The 22567-nt window shown below is 33.6% G+C and overlaps 2 protein-coding genes across 2 annotated transcripts; one reads left to right on the top strand and one right to left on the bottom strand.

Moving 5' to 3' along the window:
• Positions 1-9161: 9161 nt before the first annotated feature.
• On the bottom strand, positions 9162-14411 carry LOC110782077 (geranylgeranyl transferase type-2 subunit beta 1). The gene is made up of 10 exons (XM_021986151.2): positions 14218-14411; positions 12986-13064; positions 12726-12876; positions 12431-12547; positions 12024-12090; positions 11784-11932; positions 10477-10610; positions 10261-10359; positions 10062-10137; positions 9162-9503 (listed from the first exon to the last, which is right to left on the bottom strand). Exons 2-10 carry the CDS (start codon positions 13037-13039, stop codon positions 9406-9408), a joined length of 945 nt encoding a protein of 314 aa, XP_021841843.1. The 5' UTR covers positions 13040-13064; positions 14218-14411; the 3' UTR covers positions 9162-9405.
• Positions 14412-16649: 2238 nt separating this feature from the next.
• LOC110781954 (probable pectate lyase 4) lies at positions 16650-20510 on the top strand. The gene is made up of 5 exons (XM_021986002.2): positions 16650-16864; positions 17814-18064; positions 18550-18905; positions 19612-19747; positions 20173-20510. The coding sequence occupies exons 1-5, from the start codon at positions 16681-16683 to the stop codon at positions 20392-20394; spliced, it is 1149 nt and encodes a 382-aa protein (XP_021841694.2). The 5' UTR covers positions 16650-16680; the 3' UTR covers positions 20395-20510.
• The last annotated feature ends 2057 nt before the right edge of the window (positions 20511-22567 follow it).

Raw genomic sequence — 22567 nt, 5'->3', positions numbered from 1 at the left:
TTTCTCCCGCCGGCTGTGATAGTTGATTGTTGATCTTTATTATACATACTTTTTTTAAGAACTATAACCTTTTTGCTAAGGTTTTGATTTGCAAGACATATCAATACTACTATTTAATAGCAGGGAAGTTTAATCGCCACGTGTCCTCTCCTGAAAATTTCAAATTTAATTTAAATATTTAATTTAATTTTATTTAATTTTCTGATTTTTCACTTTTTTTTCCCAAAAAATCATCTATCTCTCCTTCATGCTAATATGTCGCTTCGATTTCCTTCCACTTGCCAAAATATTTTTAAATCAATCAATGAATTAAAGATCATGCTTACAACCAAAATTCCTGATTTTGCGAACTCCAAAATCCCACTTCCAAAATCTAACTCATTATGGCTAACTCCATCCAACCCTGATTTGAAATACTCTTTTTGTAAATTGTTTCGTAGAATCAACATCATCACTAACCCATTAAATAATTTAATATTTTACAATTGGTCGCTTGTGTTTAAGTAGCAAATCGTCGATTCAAACGACGTGTACTGTGGCAAACAGGTTTGATTTTATTTCGTTTTTGAATTTTTGATTAATAGCTAATATTATCTGTTATTCTGGTCTGTAATTTCTTTATTGGTGGTTGAATTTCATAGTTTAATTTATCAAAACTTGAATACACTAATTATGGTTTGATTAATTTTCATCTCTTCTATTGTGCATGTTTTTGTTTTTATTTTTAGAATTTCTTGCTTTTTATTTATTTATTTACAAATTAGTAAGTGTTCGACAAACACTAATTCTGGAATTTCTTAATTGGTTGATTGCAGATGTTTGTTTGCGTTGGACCAAACTATCAGTATGCAATTGAATGTAAAATCTGTTGACATCACTCTATCTTTTGGCCTGGTATTTATTTTTCTTAGAGAAGCTTTAATGTTAGATATATGTAAATGAATTTATGACACCAGTGCATTATATGAATCTTTACCCAATTTTTTTTTGAGGTGTCGATTGGTTTCGGATGACATGAAAAGTTTATTTAACATTGTCGCTTATTCTATGTGAATGGATATGTTAATATGGTACTCGATCCGTATTATTTTTATGCAGATTGCAACTTTACGTTCTTATATTTTAGTGTTGAAATTGCTTATTTTGGTATTATAAACACATGTACTGCTCGCAAGGGTTTAGAATAATATGGTTATCAAACTAAGATGGGGATAAATCGATAATCTCTTTATCTAAAACATAACATATACCAGTAACAAACTTTGATAAACGAGTTCTATAAACAAAGTCAAGTCAACAACCGGGATGCCAACGGAGAAGAATTTGCTACATTTTTTATCTTAAGTAGTTTATTTGTAGTTTGTTATGTAAGTTGTTTATTGTAATTTGTAAACTTTATTAATAATGCAAATTAAGCTTATGTCAAAATAAATAAATAAATAAAGGAATTTTTGTCAGAAATGACCTTTTATAATCAAAAAATTGTGACAAAGGACCTTTTAAAAAAAAAGTTGTGAGGTAGGACCTAAATCAGAATTTTTGTTGTGAATAGGGACCAAGAACCATTTTCCGGTAGTCAAACCATATTCTCCGGCGTTGACCAGCACGTGCGTGGCACGTGCCCCATAAAAACGATTTTTTTAAAATTAAAAATCTAAAATTTTCCCCTCCAATTCCCCCTTGCATGCCTACCGAAAATCTAAAATTAAAAATCCCCTTTTCTCTCTCCTTCGTTGCTCTGTTCCTCCACATTACCTTCTCATAGCTTCTTCATCTTCTTCATCAATCCATTGCATATTGCTTATGGAAAATAAAATTCATTGCTTCCCCTTGATTTTCGTTGCAATTCGTACCGGGTAAGAGTAAAATCCCTAATTGTTTTGGTCCAATTTCTCCAATTTCGTAACTTTCAAAATTAGGGTTCATAAGCTAAATTTATTTTCAGACCGTAATTGGTTGGTTTTAGACCATACTAGAGGGTTGTTGGGCCCTTCGGAGGCGGTAACGACGGCAACTCGAGTGTTAATCCTCTTCAGGCCGGTGGTGTTGGTGGTTGCGTTTGTTTGAGTTACACGGTCTAGCAGGGTTGCAGATGGCTTTAGGCATTAGTGCAAGGTGGTCGGATTTTTTAGTTGAGTATGGGAGTTGAAGTATGGGAATGGAGTTTTTTGAATTTTGTTTAGGAAGTACCGAATTTTCTTTTTCCAGAAGCAAAGTGCAGGTAATGTCGAGGAAGAAGAAGCAACGAGGAGAGAGAAGAGAGTTTTTTTTAAGGTTTTGTATAGGTAATTAGGGGGAAAATAATTAATAAGTCGTTTTTATGGGCGCACGTGCGACGCACGCGCTGGTCAACGCCGGAGAATGTGGTTTGACTACCGGAAAAGGGGTCTTGGTCCCTATTCACAACAAAAATTCTGATTTAGGTCCTACCTCACAACTTTTTTTTTAAAAGGTCCTTTGTCACAATTTTTTGATTTTAAAAGGTCCTTTCTGACAAAAATTCCATAAATAAATAAATAAATACACGAGTTCTGTTTTATTCGATTTATTTTGAATTATTTAAGAAAAATAAGTTTAGATAAATTTAGAATAAATAAGTTTTTCCATACCTTTTTATACACAAATAAGTTTATTTTAGAAAAAAATATGTTTTTTTAAGATAAGTTCAAAAAGGTTAAATTCAAATCAGTTCAGATGGTCTTATGATATAATTTCAGACAAAATAAGTCGAATAGAACGAAGCCTATAATGAAGGACTTAAGAATAGGAGTTTACCATCCTCATTGCTTTCTTATTAGAACACGAAAAATAAAAAAATCTTTTAGTCTAGAAAATTAAATAAGAATAATTTTAAGACAAAACGAAACCGTGCGTCGCATGGGGTTAAAACTAGTTGTTATTTATAATTATATCTATTGGTTAATGGCTATTTATTTACGCTTTATGGAAGAGTAACTTGTAGTTGTAGGTGTTAAAACATTTCATAACCAATATTTAGTACTCGTATATTTTATTTTATGTGTCAGAAATCTTAGCCGGTAACAATATTATTTGCATTATGATCGAAATATTTGACTTTACCTTTTTTATAAAAAAGAATTAAAATGAAGTTTCTTTTCTAATAAAAATTCGGACCGGATTGGACTGGATTCGGACTGAAGAAATTTTTTATGGATCGGACTGGATCGGACTCGAAAAAAGCTTGGATCGGACTCGGACTCAAATATCCAAGTCCAAAATTTTTTGGATTGGATTTGGACTTGGCAAAGTCCAATCCAGTCCATCCAATTTACACCCCTAGCCACGTGTATGAATTTAATTTCATATGCATAACCATATTTTAGGTTTTAAGTGCATATGCTAGTTAAGTATTATTTTTTGACGGGACATATGTTAGTTAAGTATAATTTCTCCTTATTTACCCTATTGAGTGTTGATTTGTTTTTAATTTTTATTACTCAGGGTAATTCATTTATTTTATGGGAGGCACAAATGAAAATATTTTTATATAACCTCAAGAGTTGTCTTATATAATAGAGATATGTTATGGAGTGTATTATCTTAACTAACCTAAATTAATGACGATTTTTAGATTCTAAGGGAGCAAATCAGAAAGAAAAGGTACATGTGATGTATAGTGAAGAGTAGAAGACTCTCACTTAATTGGACCTTGTTGAAACGGTATATGAGTAATCTTTAAGTTTAACTTTGAACTATATTAGTCTAACATCAATTAAAAGAGTAAAACTAGTGTGTGGCCTGGGCGTTACCCCGGGATTTGACTTTTACTCGGATTTATTTTTTGTACATATGTGTCCATGCATGTATCTGGTGTCTTCATAGAATTATGGTGTTACACACAATATTATCGACCAATTAACCAACCTTCCCAAGCTGAAACTCCACGTTCTATTACCCCGAGTGCATTTATTATGTTCTATAATTATTCAACCACTTACTCGTTATTACATTCTATTACCCTAAGTTTTTTTTCGAGGCTTAATCTAAAAAAGTAATAATTGTACATGTATAAATTAAGTAATCATTCCCTTTTTTTGCATTCACTTTTATTCAATTTGTTATTTATTGTAAACAGCACATAAATGTCTATATAGAAATATATAACATAAGTTGTAGTTATATAAGTTGTAGTTGGTTAAGATGGTTGGATGTTGAACTTTTAACAAAGAAGAATTGAAAATCAAAGAAGAAAGACTCAAGGGGAATAATCCTTAAACATTAATGTTTCGATGTTAAAAGAAAGTTAATATTGTAAAAACTCTAGCCTGATAAAACGATGCGACGAATAGTGTCAAAGTTAATAATAACACAAATATTTCCAGGGTGTTTGTTTTGTGGGAAATGTTGTATGGAATGAGAATTCATATCCCAACTTGAAACATTTCCCAGGTTTGTTTGGTGGGAATGAAAATTGATGGCCTTGATCCCCTTGTATAATTCCCTAGAGAGGAGGTGAGAATTGAAAATGAGAATTGAGAAATAAATAAAATGTCTAATTGCCATTAATAAAATAGAAGGTGAAGTGCATTACAAAGGTTATTTGGATTAATTCAAAATGTATTCTCAATCTATTTTCCATCCCCATCTATACAAGTCAATACACACAAATTCATTCAATTCTCATTCTCAATCTCACATTTATTCCTCAAATTCTCATTGTCACGTTCCAAACACCCCCTTGAAGTAATATTCGCTATAATTTAAAGAACGTCTTCCTCAATATCCATAACAATTTTGGAAATAGAATGTCATTATTGGAATAAGACATGTTGACACTTGACATAGTTGACACTCATTGTATGTTCTGTAAACAACATCCGAAATAGGCGTCGCACCTTCTGCGTGAGTGGGTCGTTGTCCAACATGTCGGGCAATGTTTGATAATTTTGGTAGGGATGTCAATGGGCGAGGCGGATGCGGATGTAGGTCCCTTCATCTCCATCTCCACCTAAAATTTTCATCCCCATACCCGTCCCATCACCCATGGCGGGTACAAAATTCATCCCCATCCCCGCCCCAACGGGTATAAACTAAAATCCATCCCCACCCCACCACCCAACTGGGTATCCATCCCCGTCTTATCCCCGCCTCATACCCGCGCCAATACCCGTCAAAATTTTCTTATTTAGCAAACATTTTCCATATATACGGAGTAATGAAAGTTAACCTTCGAAAAAAATACCGTATGACTAAAGTAACATATATAATTGAAAAAAAATCTCTCATGACAAAAAAAATCTCACCTAAATTCATATTATCACTTAAACATGCAAATAAATCCAAACTCAACCCATCACCCATGGCGGGTATGAAGCGGGGCGAGTGGGGATGGGGCGGGGCGGGCGGGGATGGGGCGGGTTCAACACAAAATCCACACCCGCCCCATAATCCATGGCGGGTACGATTTTTTTACCCATCCCCGCCCCATCACCCGCCAAACCTACCTCCATCCCCGCCTACCTGGGGCGGATGCGGGACGGGTCTCCTGCAAAACCCGCCCCACTGACAACTCTAAATTTTGGTATTAGGTTGCCTGTGGACATTCAAGAAATGGGCTTCAATCGTCGCACCCCATCAATGAAGCGTGCTTGCTGATCCAAGCAACACCTCGCCCTATTTGGGCTTGAATTCGTGCACTATACTCAATATTGTGAACATGTCACATACCAACTGATAAAACCAATGCGCGGTTTTGACCAAGTGGCTAAGACTGATGAGTGTGGACCAATATACTTATGTCCCAAGTTCGATTCTCTCGCCTCCAATTTGTAACTCATATTGTTATTGTAACCCATTCGCACAAAAAATAACATACAAATTGATGCTGTGAAGAGCCATAGATAAGACTTTGAATTATCAGAAGTATATTATTGTAAGACTTAGTGTGGATTTAAGTCAACTTAACCCGACAAATATGATGAAATAGTCTATTAAACGACTTATTATAATGTTGGTTTAGTAGTGTTTTGACTTTAGGCTCTGTTTTTTTTGGTGGAAAACACATTTCCGTAAAATGATTTTTCCATTTTCCTTTGTTTATTTTGTTAAGGGTGGAAAACAACTTTCTCTAGAATTTTTTTAAAAAAAAAACAACTTTCTTTTTGGAAAAATTGAATGCCATATTTTTCCACATTTATCCATTACATTCCCTTTTCTCTCATCTTATTTCTACTCTTATGTTATTTTTCTTTATAATTTTCTTTTAAAGAAACAAACAAAGGAAAACTATTTTCCCTTGAAAAAAAAACCATGGTAAATCATTTTGATTTGAAAATATTTTTCGTAGAAATAAGCGAAGCCTAAATCTACTGACAAATTGAAAATAACTTGTCCTATTTACCTGTTTTTTAAGAGTCTTTTGTCAAATAGAAGTATAGAACAAGGCAGAGGGAATACATTATGTTAAACATCATGTGTATCGGGAAGCTAATCCACAACCGATTATGTTGCTTCTGTAGATCTCCAAATACAAATACACCAATATTGATCATTACATCAACAATAAATTTTCTTATTTTATTTCTTTACATAAGTAAGGGGTCGTTTAGTTCAACAAATTGGAATGGAATGGAATGGATTCTCGTATCATAGTGATATGGATTGAAAATCTCTTACCAATATGGATTTGTTTGGTTCAACATTGAAATGGGTTCTCTATCCCATTTGGAGGTGATGGGTCACGAATTTAGAGGCTGTGGGAAGTAGGTGGTGGGCAGGAAGGTGATTGTCAATTGGGCACCGTTCAATTTTGGATGTCTCCTCTCTCACATCAATCTTTTGTAAGTTAGGGTTTGTAACTTGAGGGGCATGGATTGTGAAACTTGGGGTGAGGGGTGGATACGGGCCGGGATTCCATGGGGATGGGGAGGAGTTAGAACCCCTCTGGTACGAGATTTCATACCAAAAAGCTAGAGCCGGCAATTTCAACCGAACCCGATGAATATCCACCCACCCAATCCAGATTATACGGACAAAAACCCAAAAATAAGTGGATGCTTGACGGATAATGGATGGATCGGATGACGGGTGGGTCGGATATGGGTGAAGGTGCATCCAACCCACCACCCGATCCATCAACCTATTACATTAATTAGTTTTATGATTTAATTTATTATCATTTACTTTCATAATATATTTATTATTGTAATAAAACTATACTAGACATAAACGTAACATAAAAAAAGTCATGCTATGGTTTTTCAAAAAGAAAAATAGCCATGTGTACTATATGTGGACTGATAATTCCTAATTGCAATATGTGACACTTTGAGTTGTTTTTATATATCTTCAAATATATTTCACCCGATTCACACCCGATCCACCCAACTCACTTGCGAATGATGGATGGATCGGATGTAGATAAAGTATTTTACGAGTGATGGATGGGTTGGATGACGGGTGAAATGTCATGGATGGATGTGGATTGAGCCTCACCCGATCCATTGCCACCCCTACAATAAGCCTCAACCAAACAATTAAATGAAAGGTCCAATATACCAATCAAACACCCCCTTAGTGTACCCAACCGTCTTAAGAGTTGAGAGATAACTATCATAACTTTCATATACTCTTTCTTTTTAAAAAAGATAAAATAAACGAATCAATAATTTCCACGTCAAATCATAGCCACAAGCAACGTGTCAAGAATGAGAGTAAACACGTTGCCAAGTATTATATCGACACCCCCCACCATACTTGCTTGTATAAAAAAAGTACACCGTCACATTGAGTTAACCTTGAGTCCTTGACCATCTCATCCACAAATTTTCTTGGTACACCACCAGTCCACCACTACTAGTCTACTACTAAACACAAGTAATCAAAGACATATATAATCTACGTTACTTCTTATTATAGTAATAACATGAGTTTACAGGCCAACCTTAATCCAAAACCACAAGAAGATCAACAGACAACCAACCACCAAAACCAGGAGAAACGGCATCAAAGAAAAGGCGACGATGTTGCTAATACTACGGTGGTTCAACCACAGCCAGAGGTTAAGGACGGCTGTGGTTTACGTTTAGGCGGCGGCCACCATGAATTGGTGGACTGTAGTACGTACGAGGATGGTTCAGGGGATGTAACGGGTAAATGTTATGGGATGACCCAACAAGCTCATCATTTTAGATGTGTAGGTAAAGATGAAGGTTGATTACGATACACCAAGTTATGCGCGTCACGTGACAACTAAATCATAGGGAGCGTCAAGGGTAAGTGTAATATGTTTGTCACGTGACAACTAAATTCGAACGTAAGAAGCGTCAAGTGTAGTATAGACGTTTACTTTGTACTCCGTAGTTGTACACAACAATAAAGGAGGTTTTCTTTTCGGATCGATGTAACCTTTTCTTAAGGTTTTGTACAACAAACTAGTTATTGAGTGGTGTGATGTACGGGTTGTTACATGTATATTAATTGTTACGTAGTACTTACTCCGTAGTATAGGAGTATTAAATAAATAGCGACTAATTAAAATTTGTTAGTTTAATTTCTTTTACAGATGTTGTATAATTTTTATTTTAAGATTTGTTTTACTATAAAAAAGTTAACTAAAATGTCAAGTGGTTAAGTGATTGGTAGTTGATATTTACGTTTTAACTCGAATTTTGGAGATCGTGAAACGTCAATCTTTTAGGGACAGAAGGAGTGTACGTTTCCGTTCTACAAGTATTGTACCATTTTGACTCATATTATTCCAGTACATATACCGTGTACGATCTTATTATATTCATGTCGATATTACTTTTAAAATATTAAATTTTAATAATTTTTAGTTATGCACAATTCGAGAGGTTAAGTTAAAGTCATGTGTTCAAAAGCGTAAAGTCAATATGGTGCATATTTAAAGAACGCAAAAGTATATTAAATTACAAAAATTATACTTTCTTTGGGAAAAAAATAAACAATTGGTTGCTAAAAAATAGTGCAACAATTAACTTTTATTTAAAAAAAAAAAACAAAAGCCTTCTAAGATAATAATGGTTAAAATTTTACATTATAAACGATAGGCAGTATACGCTTAAACCACCCCTAAACAATTGCAGTTTAAGGGTTGATCTTGTGATCTTCAAATCACAACGTAAATTTCCCATCAACTCTACTGCCTTACATCAGATGTATGGAATACGAAGTACCAATTATCAACAAAATGTTTCTCCAATATGGGCCCTTGCTAATAGTGGCAATACAGTGAAGATAAAGATAGATCAAAGCATGCTAATTGCTAAACACAGAGTTGCTGGGTTCGACTACGATATGGCAAGACAGTTCACCGCGATTTCAAGACTATATCTTCCATCAATTTCATACAATGTCACAGCCCAATGTTCTCTCTTATACAGAAAAACGAATTCCGCGTAAAAAATCTAAGCTATGGCTTTGCTATGATGAGCTAATTAGGATCTTGTTCACCACATCAACTGGCAACGCATAGGCAGGATCTACGGCTTTAACCCCGGGATACTCGAGAAGTGAAAGACCTACATTCATGCCAACCCAACATGACAGTATCAGCCAGTGCAGAAAACTCAACATGACAGAATCAGAATAGTGCAAAAACCCGGCCTTTATGCAGGTGGATAGCAAGAAGTAAAGCCTCTAAATTCAGGAAATCAGTCTGTTATGCTGCTGTTTGTGCTTGCTTGTATCAGGTTTGGAGCTCTCAAAATGAGTGTTATTGGAATAAGAAGGTGTCTGCTATCGAAGCAGATTAAATATAATGTTCAACACAGGATTAGAGCTTGGTTTCCTGAGAAAATCTCTTGTAATGATTTGGCCTGGTTTGAGGCGTTGTAATTCTTGTAATTTTGGTATTTTTGTTGGTTTTACCAATATGGTTATGTTGTAAAACTGGTATGAGCTTGGCTATTTGGGTTTCGGCCTTGTAGTCTTGCTCTGTTTTTGGATTCCATTGTGTTTATATAAAGCTTACCTTTTACCAAAAAAGAAAAAAAAAAACTCAACCAATGACGAAAAAAACTGTTTTTTCCCGTCTGTTTAAAGGGAAATAGAACTATGGCATTAAACTAGCAAGTTACCTGCAACTCCAAAGTAAGTGTGGAAAACGTCAACAGCGTCATCTGGCCTATCTGAGATTCCTCCTTTCTCCAAATCCTGGATGAAATTCAGATATGGGAGCCGAGGTTATGAAAAAGCAGTGGGAAAGAAAAATGCAGGATACTGACATTCTAAGCAGTGGGAAAGAAAAATGCAGAATAAGCGCGAAATCTAAGTTACCTGACAGTCTAAGATGAATTTAGCAAGTTTTTCTTTGTCAATCCAGTGAACTCTGTCGATCATAATCAAGCTAGAAAGTACCCACCATGAATAACAGACCTGAAGTCATAGGACAATGCCGTATATCCACATTCAGAGCTCAGAAGAACATGTTAATGTTAGAGGATCTTGGTAATTAAAATTTGAAAGACTTAAAAGAGGAAATAGCTATCTCACATCCGGAAGCTTTTCTGGTCGGCCATTTAGACCTCCTGATTTCACTTGGCGCTCACACAACCACCAACCAAGAAGGTCCTTGTCAACATGATGCAGAGAACCCGTTATTGCAAGTGCACCAACACAGCAAAAAACTGCAGTGATGATTCATACAGTTTTGACTCTCACCAAAAGATACAGAGAGCAGGAAAAAAAAAAACACAGAAAATAAAGTGAGCTCTATAGCAGGGGCGGTTCTTGAGGTGTGCGGGGTAAGTGCCGGCACAGGGCCCCCAAATTTCATATACTTCGTATAATATAATTAGTTTCCTAAGTATTAACAAAAAAAAGTAGCGGTTAAGGTGTTGTTATAAAATAACCTGGCACTGATCTATATTAACCAGGACTTGCAGAGCTCAGTGTTGATCCACAAGAATGATACTTACACAATAAACATGGAACCGAAAAACTCTATTATTAATCCATGGCTTCCTCAAGTGATGTAAATATTGGAAACTAAAACATAAAATTCACAAAACAGTGTGCTTTCAACCTCCCTCTATAGTAGTTGATGTCCGTAGGATGCTTGATAAGCGGATGTCTGTAACAATTCCTAAAAAAACAAAATCTTCCTTCGGTTGAAGTACCGATAAGTAAAAAGTTAGAATTTGGTGATAAAGTATATCCTAACTCCAATCTGCTTATAGTGAAAACATCATTGACTCATCCATGATAAAGAATACACAAGACCAGAAAGCAGCAATATGAACTATTCAACAACCAACAGTAGGAACTAGGAACTATCCCAATGAGGCAGGGTTCGGAAGATTCATATGTATACAACCTTACTGATCTTACAAGTTTTTTTTTTTTTGCAACATACTGATCTTACTAGTTAGAGATTATTGAAGAGGTTGATCACAAGAATCCCACCGAAAACTCCAGTTTATGTACGAAGGAAAGCCTATTTTATGTAAGTGCAGGTATCATTATCACCTGTCCTAGACCACAAATGGGCAACTTATAAAACTCTCATGATTAAAACACTTGGTCACTTAGGACGGAGTCCCTTAACTCTGATCGATTTATGGGAGTGTTAGATTGACATGAATGAAAGAAACAAAAGACGGGACAAAGCTATAGGATGCACAGATCACAGGATCCTAATTCTGACCTTGCACCTACCAGTGATGATCTAATATAATAATAGCAACTACCAAATATATCTACATGTACTATCCATGAGAATAATTGCAGGTATGTAATATAAAAACAACATCAAGAGTGTCATATAATTTATAAGTTAATTTCAAAGTGCATCAACATACTTTGTCCTGCATGCGATTCCCCACCAGGTGTGCATCCAAATCCCCCATCTAGGTTTTTGCATCGCACAATGTAGTTCACAGCCTTCTCCACATCAATTTTGTCCAACTGATGTAGCAATGATAGACAACAGATTGCAATATATGAAAACCTAGAAAAATGAATAAGCCTGAGTAAGACGATCTTCGATAAAGGAAAAAAAGTTTGTGCAACAAGGGAAAAATGAAGACTTGCAAACGCACCTTGTATCAACTTCTCCCCACATGTCTCCTGAAAATGATCCATCCTCATTTTGCAGCCCCACAACATCTAGTTAAGAGGTTAAGGTACCATGAACAAACTGGGGTGTTCTTGATTGTATGAGTGAGTTACTTGACAAACGAAAAAAAGCAGTTTATTCCATTCATCAAGATTAAGGTAAATTGGCGAAACTTCTATGACCACATACAACTAGAGAGCCGGTCAAATGTCACAACGCACAAAATGCAATTCCTCATCTCCTCCAGAATTTATACAATAAGAAGCAAAATATCCACAATCTTATTAAATAGTTGGATAAATTTAGTGAACAGAAAAACACAGAAGGATACGAGGCTCAGAAATAGTTTAGAATCACGTGAAATTCTCCACTATAAGTCAGAAAGGATACAATTTGTCACCTTAGAGACATCAAGAATCTGTATCTTATCAAAAAGAGCTAAAACTTGAACGGCACTGAGAGTATATAGTATATGTGGATCATGTCCAATATTGCCTCCAAATCCACCTGCATAAGCCAGTCATGGTAAGCACATGACATGTTATTCTTTTTTTTTTAATAAGCATGTAAGTGAACAAGAAAAATCTAGGAGCTTGCAAACTACATAGCATAGTCGACACTACAAAACCCATGAAATTGAGTGAGCATAATTTGTACTACGTAGTAAGCAGGAACTTGTACAAACCAGATTCGTGCTGACACTGCATCACCCATGAAATAACTTCATCTTGATCTACGACTTGAAGCTTTCCCAAAAGATCCAGCGTTGTCAGCCCCCAATAAGCACCATTCATCCTAAGGTGCTCCATGACCACTGATTCAAATGAGTCCTTTTTCTAAGGACAAAAGTAGCAAAAGAGTTAAGCTCATAAATCAATCACATATCCAAGGACATTAAACAGGAAAAAGAAAATGAAAAAGAACAGAACAAACAAACAAACAAACCTTCTCAACAGATATGACATATTGGACATGCTTCTCAGCCACCAGCTCCACCATTTTGGCCGTAAGCTATTTCTTCGTCCTTTCAAAACAGCCGAGAACAAAGTTTAGACAACGCCTTCTGAATAGGTAAAGCAAAATATTGCACAACTAATACCCGACAACTATATTATATACTATATAGTACTGTAATTGAAAATAAAGCCATTTTGGCCGTAAGCTATTTCTTCTTCCTTTCAAAACAGCCGAGAACAAAGTTTAGACAATACCTTCTGAATAGGTAAAGAAAAATATTGCACAACTAATACCCGACAACTATATTATAGTACTGTAATTGAAAATAAAGCCATTTTGGCCGTAAGCTATTTCTTCTTCCTTTCAAAACAGCCGAGAACAAAGTTTAGACAATGCCTTCTGAATAGGTAAAGCAAAATATTGCACAACTAATACCCGACAACTATATTATATACTATATAGTACTGTAATTGAATTTGAAAATAAAGCCAAAACATTTGACACCATCCCACTTTGATAAACTATGTCATATTCTCATTATATCTTGTCCTCTCCCATTCAAAGTGATTATTTGTGGGATCAATGAGACTAATTATTACGAGGAAGCCTGATGATTCTGCATCAACATACAATGAAAACAATGACACCCAAATCACATGAAGCTTAAAAGGAGCTAGTGTTTGCCGCTCGAAGAGGATGCTAAACTCATTTGAGTACTCCGTATTTAACAATATACTAGACTAATTACCATGAAAGGCCTACTGATTCTACAACAAGCAAACATCAATGAAAAATGAAGCCAAAACAAATTGTATCAAGCCTAAAAAGAGCTTGTAGAAAAAGATGCTAAATTAGTTTAACAATATACTACCAATTGAGGTGGGGTTGTTTGGTGTAATGAAGCATTTCCATTACAGAATCTCTCTATTATTTCATCTGTCAAAATTTCTATCTACTTTAAAAGCATTCCCACTACAATCACATGTTGATGAGGGTTACAGTATGTATGTGTGTAGCATAGAAAGTTAACATTTTGACAAATTAACACTAATACTCGACTAATTAACGAAAATTAATATGACAAAAATTAAAACAAAACCCAGAAACGACAACAAAGGAATTAACACAAAACATGGAAATAAATCAATCAAAGAGAAGAGATGAAATCTAATTTGAATATAGATGTAACTGTAGAAGAAAGAGAAGATGAAGATTGAGACCTGATTACTTGACTTTTGAAGGATAAAGATTCAGAAATGGAGAAACGGAGAAGTCTTGGGATGGGTCGGAATCGGAACTCGGAAGGATGGATTTGCTCCCCACTTCGTCAAAAAAACGGAACAGTATTGTGATCGGGCTGTGACCCGAAAAATCAATCAATTTTTTTTGTAAGGCATAGCACATCCGGAGGAGCCTAGCTCCGATTACATCCGGATACGACATATATCGCACATCGTGCTTATGGTGGATGAGTCTCCAATCAATTCTTTCTAGCTAAAAAGTTTTATTTTGGTTGATAAAAGGTTTCTTTCATGACAATTTTTATTTTATTTTTTATAGGAAACCGTGACTATCTATCTATTACTATATACGAAAAGACACACCAGGAATGACAAGTTTTATTCCCGGGTGCATTCTGTGTTATTTTTCTAATTAAAAATATTTGATATTGATACTTAAATGGAAAGAATTAAAAAAAAAAAAAAAAAAAGTAATACACATTAGGAAACGATCACATAATTACAAATAAAAATCAATTGTATTAGAAATTCTATTATAGCAAGAATCTAAAATAATATTCTAATCTGATTTAAATAATATATAGTGAGAATAAAAATAATCTAAATATTTTTGTTGCTATTACAGATTTTAAAATGTATGAAAATCAAAAACTCGATCAAATATTTGGTCTATAAAATAGGATACTCGGACCGATATGGATAATGAATCATATAGTTGATCAGAAAATTTGAGTATGTACGGTTACACATATAATTCTAAAAACAACGGTTAATAGATCTTGATAAAAAAAAAGGAAAATTTGGTAATATTAATCCAACCTTTGGCCGGTTTTCTTTTATTAATCCCACCTACGACATATTTTTTAATAATCCCACCTTTACTACCCAACGACTTTTATTGGGCTTAAGTGACCGATAACCTTGTGAAAAATCATCGAGATGGTGATGAATTGATTATGATGACGGAATATATCGAGAGAGAGTATTTCCACGTAGGGACATATTACCGCCTACAATAGGTTTATGACGTGTTGGGCCCAATAAAAATCGTTGGGTGGTAAAGGTGGGATTATTAAAAAATATGTCGTAGGTGGGCTTAATAAAAGAAAATCGGCCAAAGGTTGGATTAATATTACCAAAGAAAATCCAGCTTAAATATTTTAGTTAAATCTTAAACTTCTAAAATAACACTAATCATTTTGTAGTTCGAATAAATGGTAGAGGGTATTTTTCTCTTATTCTCTCATCTAACACTAACAAAACTTAATTTTATAAATGTAATGGTTTTTATAAAAATTAGTTTATCACGAAAAATAAACAATTATTTATTAACACCCGTACATTGTACGGGACCTGATCTAGTTTTTGTTAAATGTAAATTCAATTTATGAATAAAAAATCATACGCCATCTACAATGAAATAGGAAACCGCGTCTATTCTCATAATTCGTTATATTCTATTTATTTCATGTTGACTTATTTTAGTTTGAACACTTTAAGAACAAAAAAACTCAAACAATTTCTAATAAAACAAAGAGGTCTCTCTTAATTATGAGACAGCCATAAGCATATATAAGATTGCGGCATGTTAATGCCATCATTAGAAAATATAATTACATAATGGCAAAGTATAACTGTTTGATTAGAATTATAACTACTCCTTACATTCCATAATGATATTCCAATCTAAAATTTTGACACTACTCAAAATTGAAGATAATCTTCTAAATTATCTCAAATACATAAAAAAAAAAAAAAAAAAACGTATATATTCACGTGGGGTCTTGTTTGATTCGTCTCAATCACTACCTAAATAATACGAAGTATAAAATTTTATACTTTTTTGCTAACGTACATTTAAAGATATAAATAATACAACTGTGCATTGGCAAATGAGAAAAGTAAAAAAAAATACTCCGTATTGATTAATTTAAATAAGAAATAATTTTAATAACATTTCAACAACATTTTAAACTTCTTTATATTATATTAATTTAATAATAACTTAAAATCTTTTTGTCCTACGGAAAGTGAATGTGTTGTATCCCTTAAAAAAAAAATTACGCAATGAAATTAACATATACTCCGTATTTGTTTAGGTAAATATCTATTTTTTTAACAACTAAGAGGGACTTTACGTTTGTGTTCACACATTTTCTTTCTATTTTAGATAATGTAGCTAGCAACTATGGGCAGTACGTTGTTAATAAACCACAAAAATAAAATGATTACGTAGTATAGCAATCACTTTATCTTATAATATAGTTTAACATTCAACTGTTAATTTACTTAAAATAGCTTATTTAGAGCTAATAAAGTAACAAACTTGATTAAGCACACGTTAACTCATCTAATAAATACCTCCTCTCTCTTAACAATTCTTCAACACCCAACATAATAAACAAAAAATAGCCTCTCTTATTGGTCCTTACCCAAACAAACATGGCTAGTAAAATGGTTTATATAGCCATTTTATCCTCATTTTTACTAGCCATGGGACCAGAGTCTTGTTTGGGTAAGAGACCAAGGCTCGCAACATTTAATTCCATTGATGGTTGTTGGCGAAGGAACCTTAATTGGTTCAACAACAGGGAAGAGCTTGCAAAATGCTCAGTGGGCTTTGCAGGTAATTAATGTTATAATCAAACGCGTGCCACGAATAATCAGAAACAAACCCGCAAATATAATGTAGAAAAAATAACAAAAACAATAATAAAAGACACAAGTGTTTGTCGATCAGGAACCTCAAATATTATCGTATTATTAAGTTCCTGCAATAACCCCTAAATTGATATTCCTCTCACTAGCTAGTGTATTTTACCTCTTCTTTTCCAGCTAGGTGTAACCCCTTTTATAGGCTAAGCGTACTAGAAATTAACCCACGTTTATCAGAATTATATGCTTCCTAAGTCTAAATAATTTTAGAGATTGTTACATACCGAAATCACAAAATTCTTATTTATATGGGGTGTACGATAAATATTGTACACCGAAGTTAAAGTTAACGTAAAATGCTTAAAAGTTACCCTATCTATATATGTAACAGTTATCTATTTTTTTAGTGATAAAACTTTTCATTTTAAGAAAAAATATTTCTTCAAAATCACTAATTAATTAATTATATATAAAATTAATCATTTTACTCTTTAAAATGTTTATCTATCAAAATTTTATTTAATAATATAAAAGTTAAAGAAACATGTGGGTAAAAGTTAGAGAAATTAAACTGGATAAAAGTTATGTTGGTGTACACTAAATTTATTGTACAACTTGTACATGCAAGACCTTTTGTACCAAAATACTATTAATTTCCTAACTACAATTCTTAACTAGGAAAGTAATAAGACACAAGATAATAATTCCAACCAAGCTTCCTACATTGAGTTGTATGCTACTGCACCACGTAGTCACATTATGGTAATGTTTCACTTGGAAACCTCTACCAAAAGCATCCACCCATTTACGCACAGTAACCCAAAATTCTCGTCTTGGCCTAATATTTATATATTGTTTAAACTTATGATTTTGACTCGTGTTCTTGTCGATTGATATAAGTTGCGTTTATTTTCTAACAGGTAAGATGATCAACAACGTTGGCGAAGACGTGAAGAAATATGTGGTCACTGATCCTACTGATAACCCCACAAGCCCTAAACCAGGAACTCTTAGATATGGTGTGACAATGGTACCTGGGAAAGTATGGATCTCGTTCCAGAAAGACATGTACATTAAACTTGAAAGGACTCTTCTTGTTGGAAGCTATACAACTATTGATGGCCGAGGTGCTGTTGTTCATATTACCAATGGATGCCTCTTGCTCTACCAGGTATTCTATTTGATTAATAAACATTTTTAAATTAAAAATAAAATAAAAAACCTAACGACTTAATTGGAGATGACACGTATCATTTTTGGTGTATCTTTTAGTATAATTATAAATAGATAGATAGTTATTGATTAAGGCTTAATCATGGCAAAAATTTAAGCCTTAGTATACTTGTATGTAATTTTTTCGACGCACCAGGAGATGACGTGTATTGTTTATTTGTTTTGCGTGTCTTTACGTATATAGTAATTGATGGATTGATTGATAGTTATAGTTCTAGATCTTGGTAGTTAAAAATGTGCCACAAACATTCTTGCAAAATAAATTTGACTATTTTTTTTATAATATATTTAACTAGATTAGATCTTGTATAGATATTCTAAAATTATATAACTATTTTTTTTATAATATATTTGGCTAAAATATTTTCCTCCCTAAGTAAATATACTTTCCATTATTAACATATTTGTTCGTGACATTGTTAGGTTACTAATGTGATAATCCACGGGTTGCGAATTCACCATTGTCGAACCCAACCAGCAGGCCCAATTATGGGACCTGGTGCAAAGTTGATGCCAATTAGTCAAATGGACGGGGATGCTATTAGGTTGCTAGGATCAACAAAGGTGTGGATTGACCATAATACCCTTTATAGGAGTGAGGATGGTCTAATTGATGTAACCCTTGGCTCCACCAACGTTACCATCTCCAACAACTGGTTCCGTGACCATGACAAGGTCATGCTATTAGGTCACGATGATGATTACAATGACGATAAGAACATGAAAGTTACTGTTGTCTACAACCGTTTTGGTCCCAATTGCAACCAACGCATGCCAAGGTCTTGCATTTTATTTTCTTTTATTTTGTGGTCATTGACTCATTGGCACCTATTATTATTTAGGGGTGTTCATCGGTCCAAATCCAAATCGGATCAGACTATATAAATTCGGACTGGGCCGAAAATCAAAATTTTGATAATTTAAGATTCGAAGATAGGACCGATTATGATTGGATCAAACCCGGACCTGACCTGAAAATTGGTCCAAAATCCGGATCGTACCGGACTGGTTTGCACCGGTTGTAGACTTATTTCTATTTATTTTTTACTTTTTATAAAACTTATGGTAAAAAAAAAAAAATATTATATAAAAAAACAAAAATTTGAAGTACTTTTTTAGAAGCTAAAATAAAATACTTCGTATATCACAATATAGTAATATTTACAACATACGGAGTATTACGTATTAAGGGAGAGAATTAAATTTTTAAATAGTTTATATTATATTTATTAAGAAAAAGTCGGTCCAGTCCCAAACTGGATTTTGGGGACCGAAGACCAAAAATGGCAATCGGTCCGATCTCCGGGTTGAGAAATATTAATTTCTGATCTTCCGTCCTATCTGTTTCGGTCTGGGTCAATCCAGTCCGATCTAGGTCGATTCGGTACAATCCATTTTTTGGGTTCGGACCAATTTTTGCACACCCCTAACTATTAGTATCTCGGGATGCAATTTTGAATGTAATGGGATTTTATGGTTTTGCAGAGTTCGTCATGGTTATGCTCACGTAGCTAATAACTTATACCTAGGATGGGAAATTTACGCTATAGGAGGAAGCATGGACCCTAGTGTAAAGAGTCAATCCAACCTCTTCGTAGCGCCAAAAACTGGATCTAAAGAGGTAATCCCTTTTAGTATTCTTGTTAGAACTAATATACTTTTTCCGTTCCGAAAATATCGCACTATTATATATTTTTTTTTTTAACTTTGGCCATTTTTTGTGATTTGAACGTAATAAAATTTTATTCATGTGGAATCATGTTAGATTCGTATCTATATATATTTCTTAAATATTATTTTTTATAATTTTTTACTTAGACGCGATTTGAGATATTAGGATCAAAATAGTGGTTAGAGGAGTAAAAATCAACAATGGTGCGATATTTAATAAAGTTTCTTATTCACACATAAACCCTATCAACTATTGTGGTTCTCTATCTAAAATCAAGAAAGCAATTTTTAGCAACTTACACTATCATTATTTTTATAAATCGAGTATTATATCTACATTTTGTCCCTCATCCTTTTTGTATCAATTAATGGCAGATTATAATGAGCATCAACGACAAGAAAAATGGAAAAGGATTACAGAATTTTAAATCGGTGGGTGATGTATTGGAAAATGGAGCTACTTTCAAAGAAACAGGATCAGGTTATGTGAAGCCAAACTATAACAAAGATGAAAAATTTCCCGTTGAAAGTGGTAACGCTGTAAGGCAACTAACAAGATCAGCGGGGGCTTTACGTTGTAGAGGAAGAGTATGCTAAAAAGGATTTTTCATAACTGTAAAAATTTTGTTATATGATCATCAGAGCATTATTAGGAGGGTGTTTATTTAATCAATATGTGCTATATGGGTGTTCAATCACATGTAGTATGAGATACGAAGTATTGTAACAATAAATTAAACAAATTAATCAGAAGATCCTGTCTTTTATAATAGAAAAATCATACTCCAAGGGTTATTTAAGTACAATTTATAACTAAATTAATCAGAAAATCCTGTCTTTTACGATAGAAAAATCATACTCCAAGGGTTATTTAAGTACAATTTATAACTAATTTTTTATTTGATGAGTTTTAATAAATTCAGAAAAAATAAGTGAAATCAGGTGAATATAGTCATTATTAACTTATTTATGAAAATTATTAGGTACACCCGTGTGCACCGTGCATCTAAGAATTTTTTTATACTCACTAGTGGTCCCCATCACATTTTCTCCTCACGTATAAAAAGAAAATGTGAGAGGGTGCACCGTATACTCGAGTGCATGTAATAAGTTCTACTTATTTTAACTTCTTTACTTATTTCATCTGAAAAACATTTTTTTGTCTAAAATAAATTTTTTTGTGCATAAAATATATGATTTTTTAATATATATTTATGAATTTATTTTATACTTAAAATAAGACAGAAGATAACAAAAAAAAAACAAAAAAATTTAAATGGACCTAATCTACACTAAATTTATTGCGGACCACGCCTAAAAAGAAAAGTAACAACTTGATTCTAATTTATTTTGACCTATTTATTAATATAATTATAAAAAAGGTATTGGTGTCGTTAGTCATATTGTTCTTGAATAATGTGATTTAAAGTCACGTTTCTATTTTAAAAATATGGTTCCATCCAAAAAATGGTTACTATATATATCTAAGAAAATTGATTGTTTAATTTATTATAATCACGATGTGAAAAATAAAGTTATACATAGGTAAAAAGGGTAAAAGTACTCTCTCCTTTTCAAAATAATAGGAACTCTTACGTACTCCTTATTTTACAACAACCAAGATAAACGATGAGAATTGAAAGTCTTAGACTAGGGATGGCAGCGGGTCCAGGACCCTACCCGGACCCTGTCGGACCCTACCCTAAAATTAGGGTATGGGTCTTTATTTTTTAGACCCTATAGGGTAAGGGTAGGGTATGGGCATATGCTGTTTTTTTTAGGGTAGGGTAAGGGTCTTAATTTTTCAGACCCGTACCCTACCCATACCCTACCCGCGGACCCTTAAGACCCATACCCTACCCATACCCTATATGTAGACCCGCTTAAATTTTGTTATTTTTATGTACTTCACTTTTTTTTGTAGGATCTTGATGATGAAGTAGATGATGATATGGACGATAACTACTACTAAAGTACTGACTATTTATTAACATTAATGTTGTGTAGTTAAGAATGTGGGATTTTGTAACTTATGAGCTTCGTACTTTAAAATGTATTGTGTTTAAGGAAAGACAAGGATAATTTTTGAAGACTAGCTATTTATTTGTTTTAAAATGTCTTATTAATCGTTGTTCTTGTATTATTTTTGCATATTACATATAATTGCATACAAAAAATGAAATAAAAGTTATAGTTTAACGCGGACCCGCATAAGACCCTAGACCCTACCCATACCCTGTCGGACCCATAGGGTCCGGGTAAGGGTCTTAAAATTTTAGACCCTATAGGGTAAGGGTAGGGTATGGGTATATGTCAAAAAGTTAGGGTCCGGGTCCGGGTATTACTAGACCCTACCCAGACCCTACCCATTGCCATCCCTATCTTAGACTATAAAGGGCCGTGTTGTTCACCTTCAAAAAATTAGTTTCAGGTCCAATAAGTTCAAATAAGTTTCAATAAGTTCAGATAAATTCCAATAAGTTCAGATAAGTTCCAAAAAGTTAGGTAATAAGTTCATATAAGTTCCAATAATTCCAGATAAGTTCGGATAAGTTACAATAAGTTTCAATAAGTTCCAATAAGTTTCAATATTATTATTAATAATATTATTATTATTTTATTATTATTATTTATTACGGAGTATTTTTTTTTAATTTATTATTACTATTATTATTATTATAAATCAAATGCTAACAAAGTCAAATACTACGTATTTTACAAATAGTTAGTGGGAAGCCGAGATATAATAATACTTATTATTATTTGCTTT

This window comes from Spinacia oleracea, chromosome 2, assembly GCF_020520425.1.
Source record: "Spinacia oleracea cultivar Varoflay chromosome 2, BTI_SOV_V1, whole genome shotgun sequence".
Taxonomy (NCBI): domain Eukaryota; kingdom Viridiplantae; phylum Streptophyta; class Magnoliopsida; order Caryophyllales; family Amaranthaceae; genus Spinacia; species Spinacia oleracea.
The sequence above is the reverse complement of the archived record's forward strand: the minus strand, read 5'-3'. Positions and strand labels throughout refer to the sequence as shown.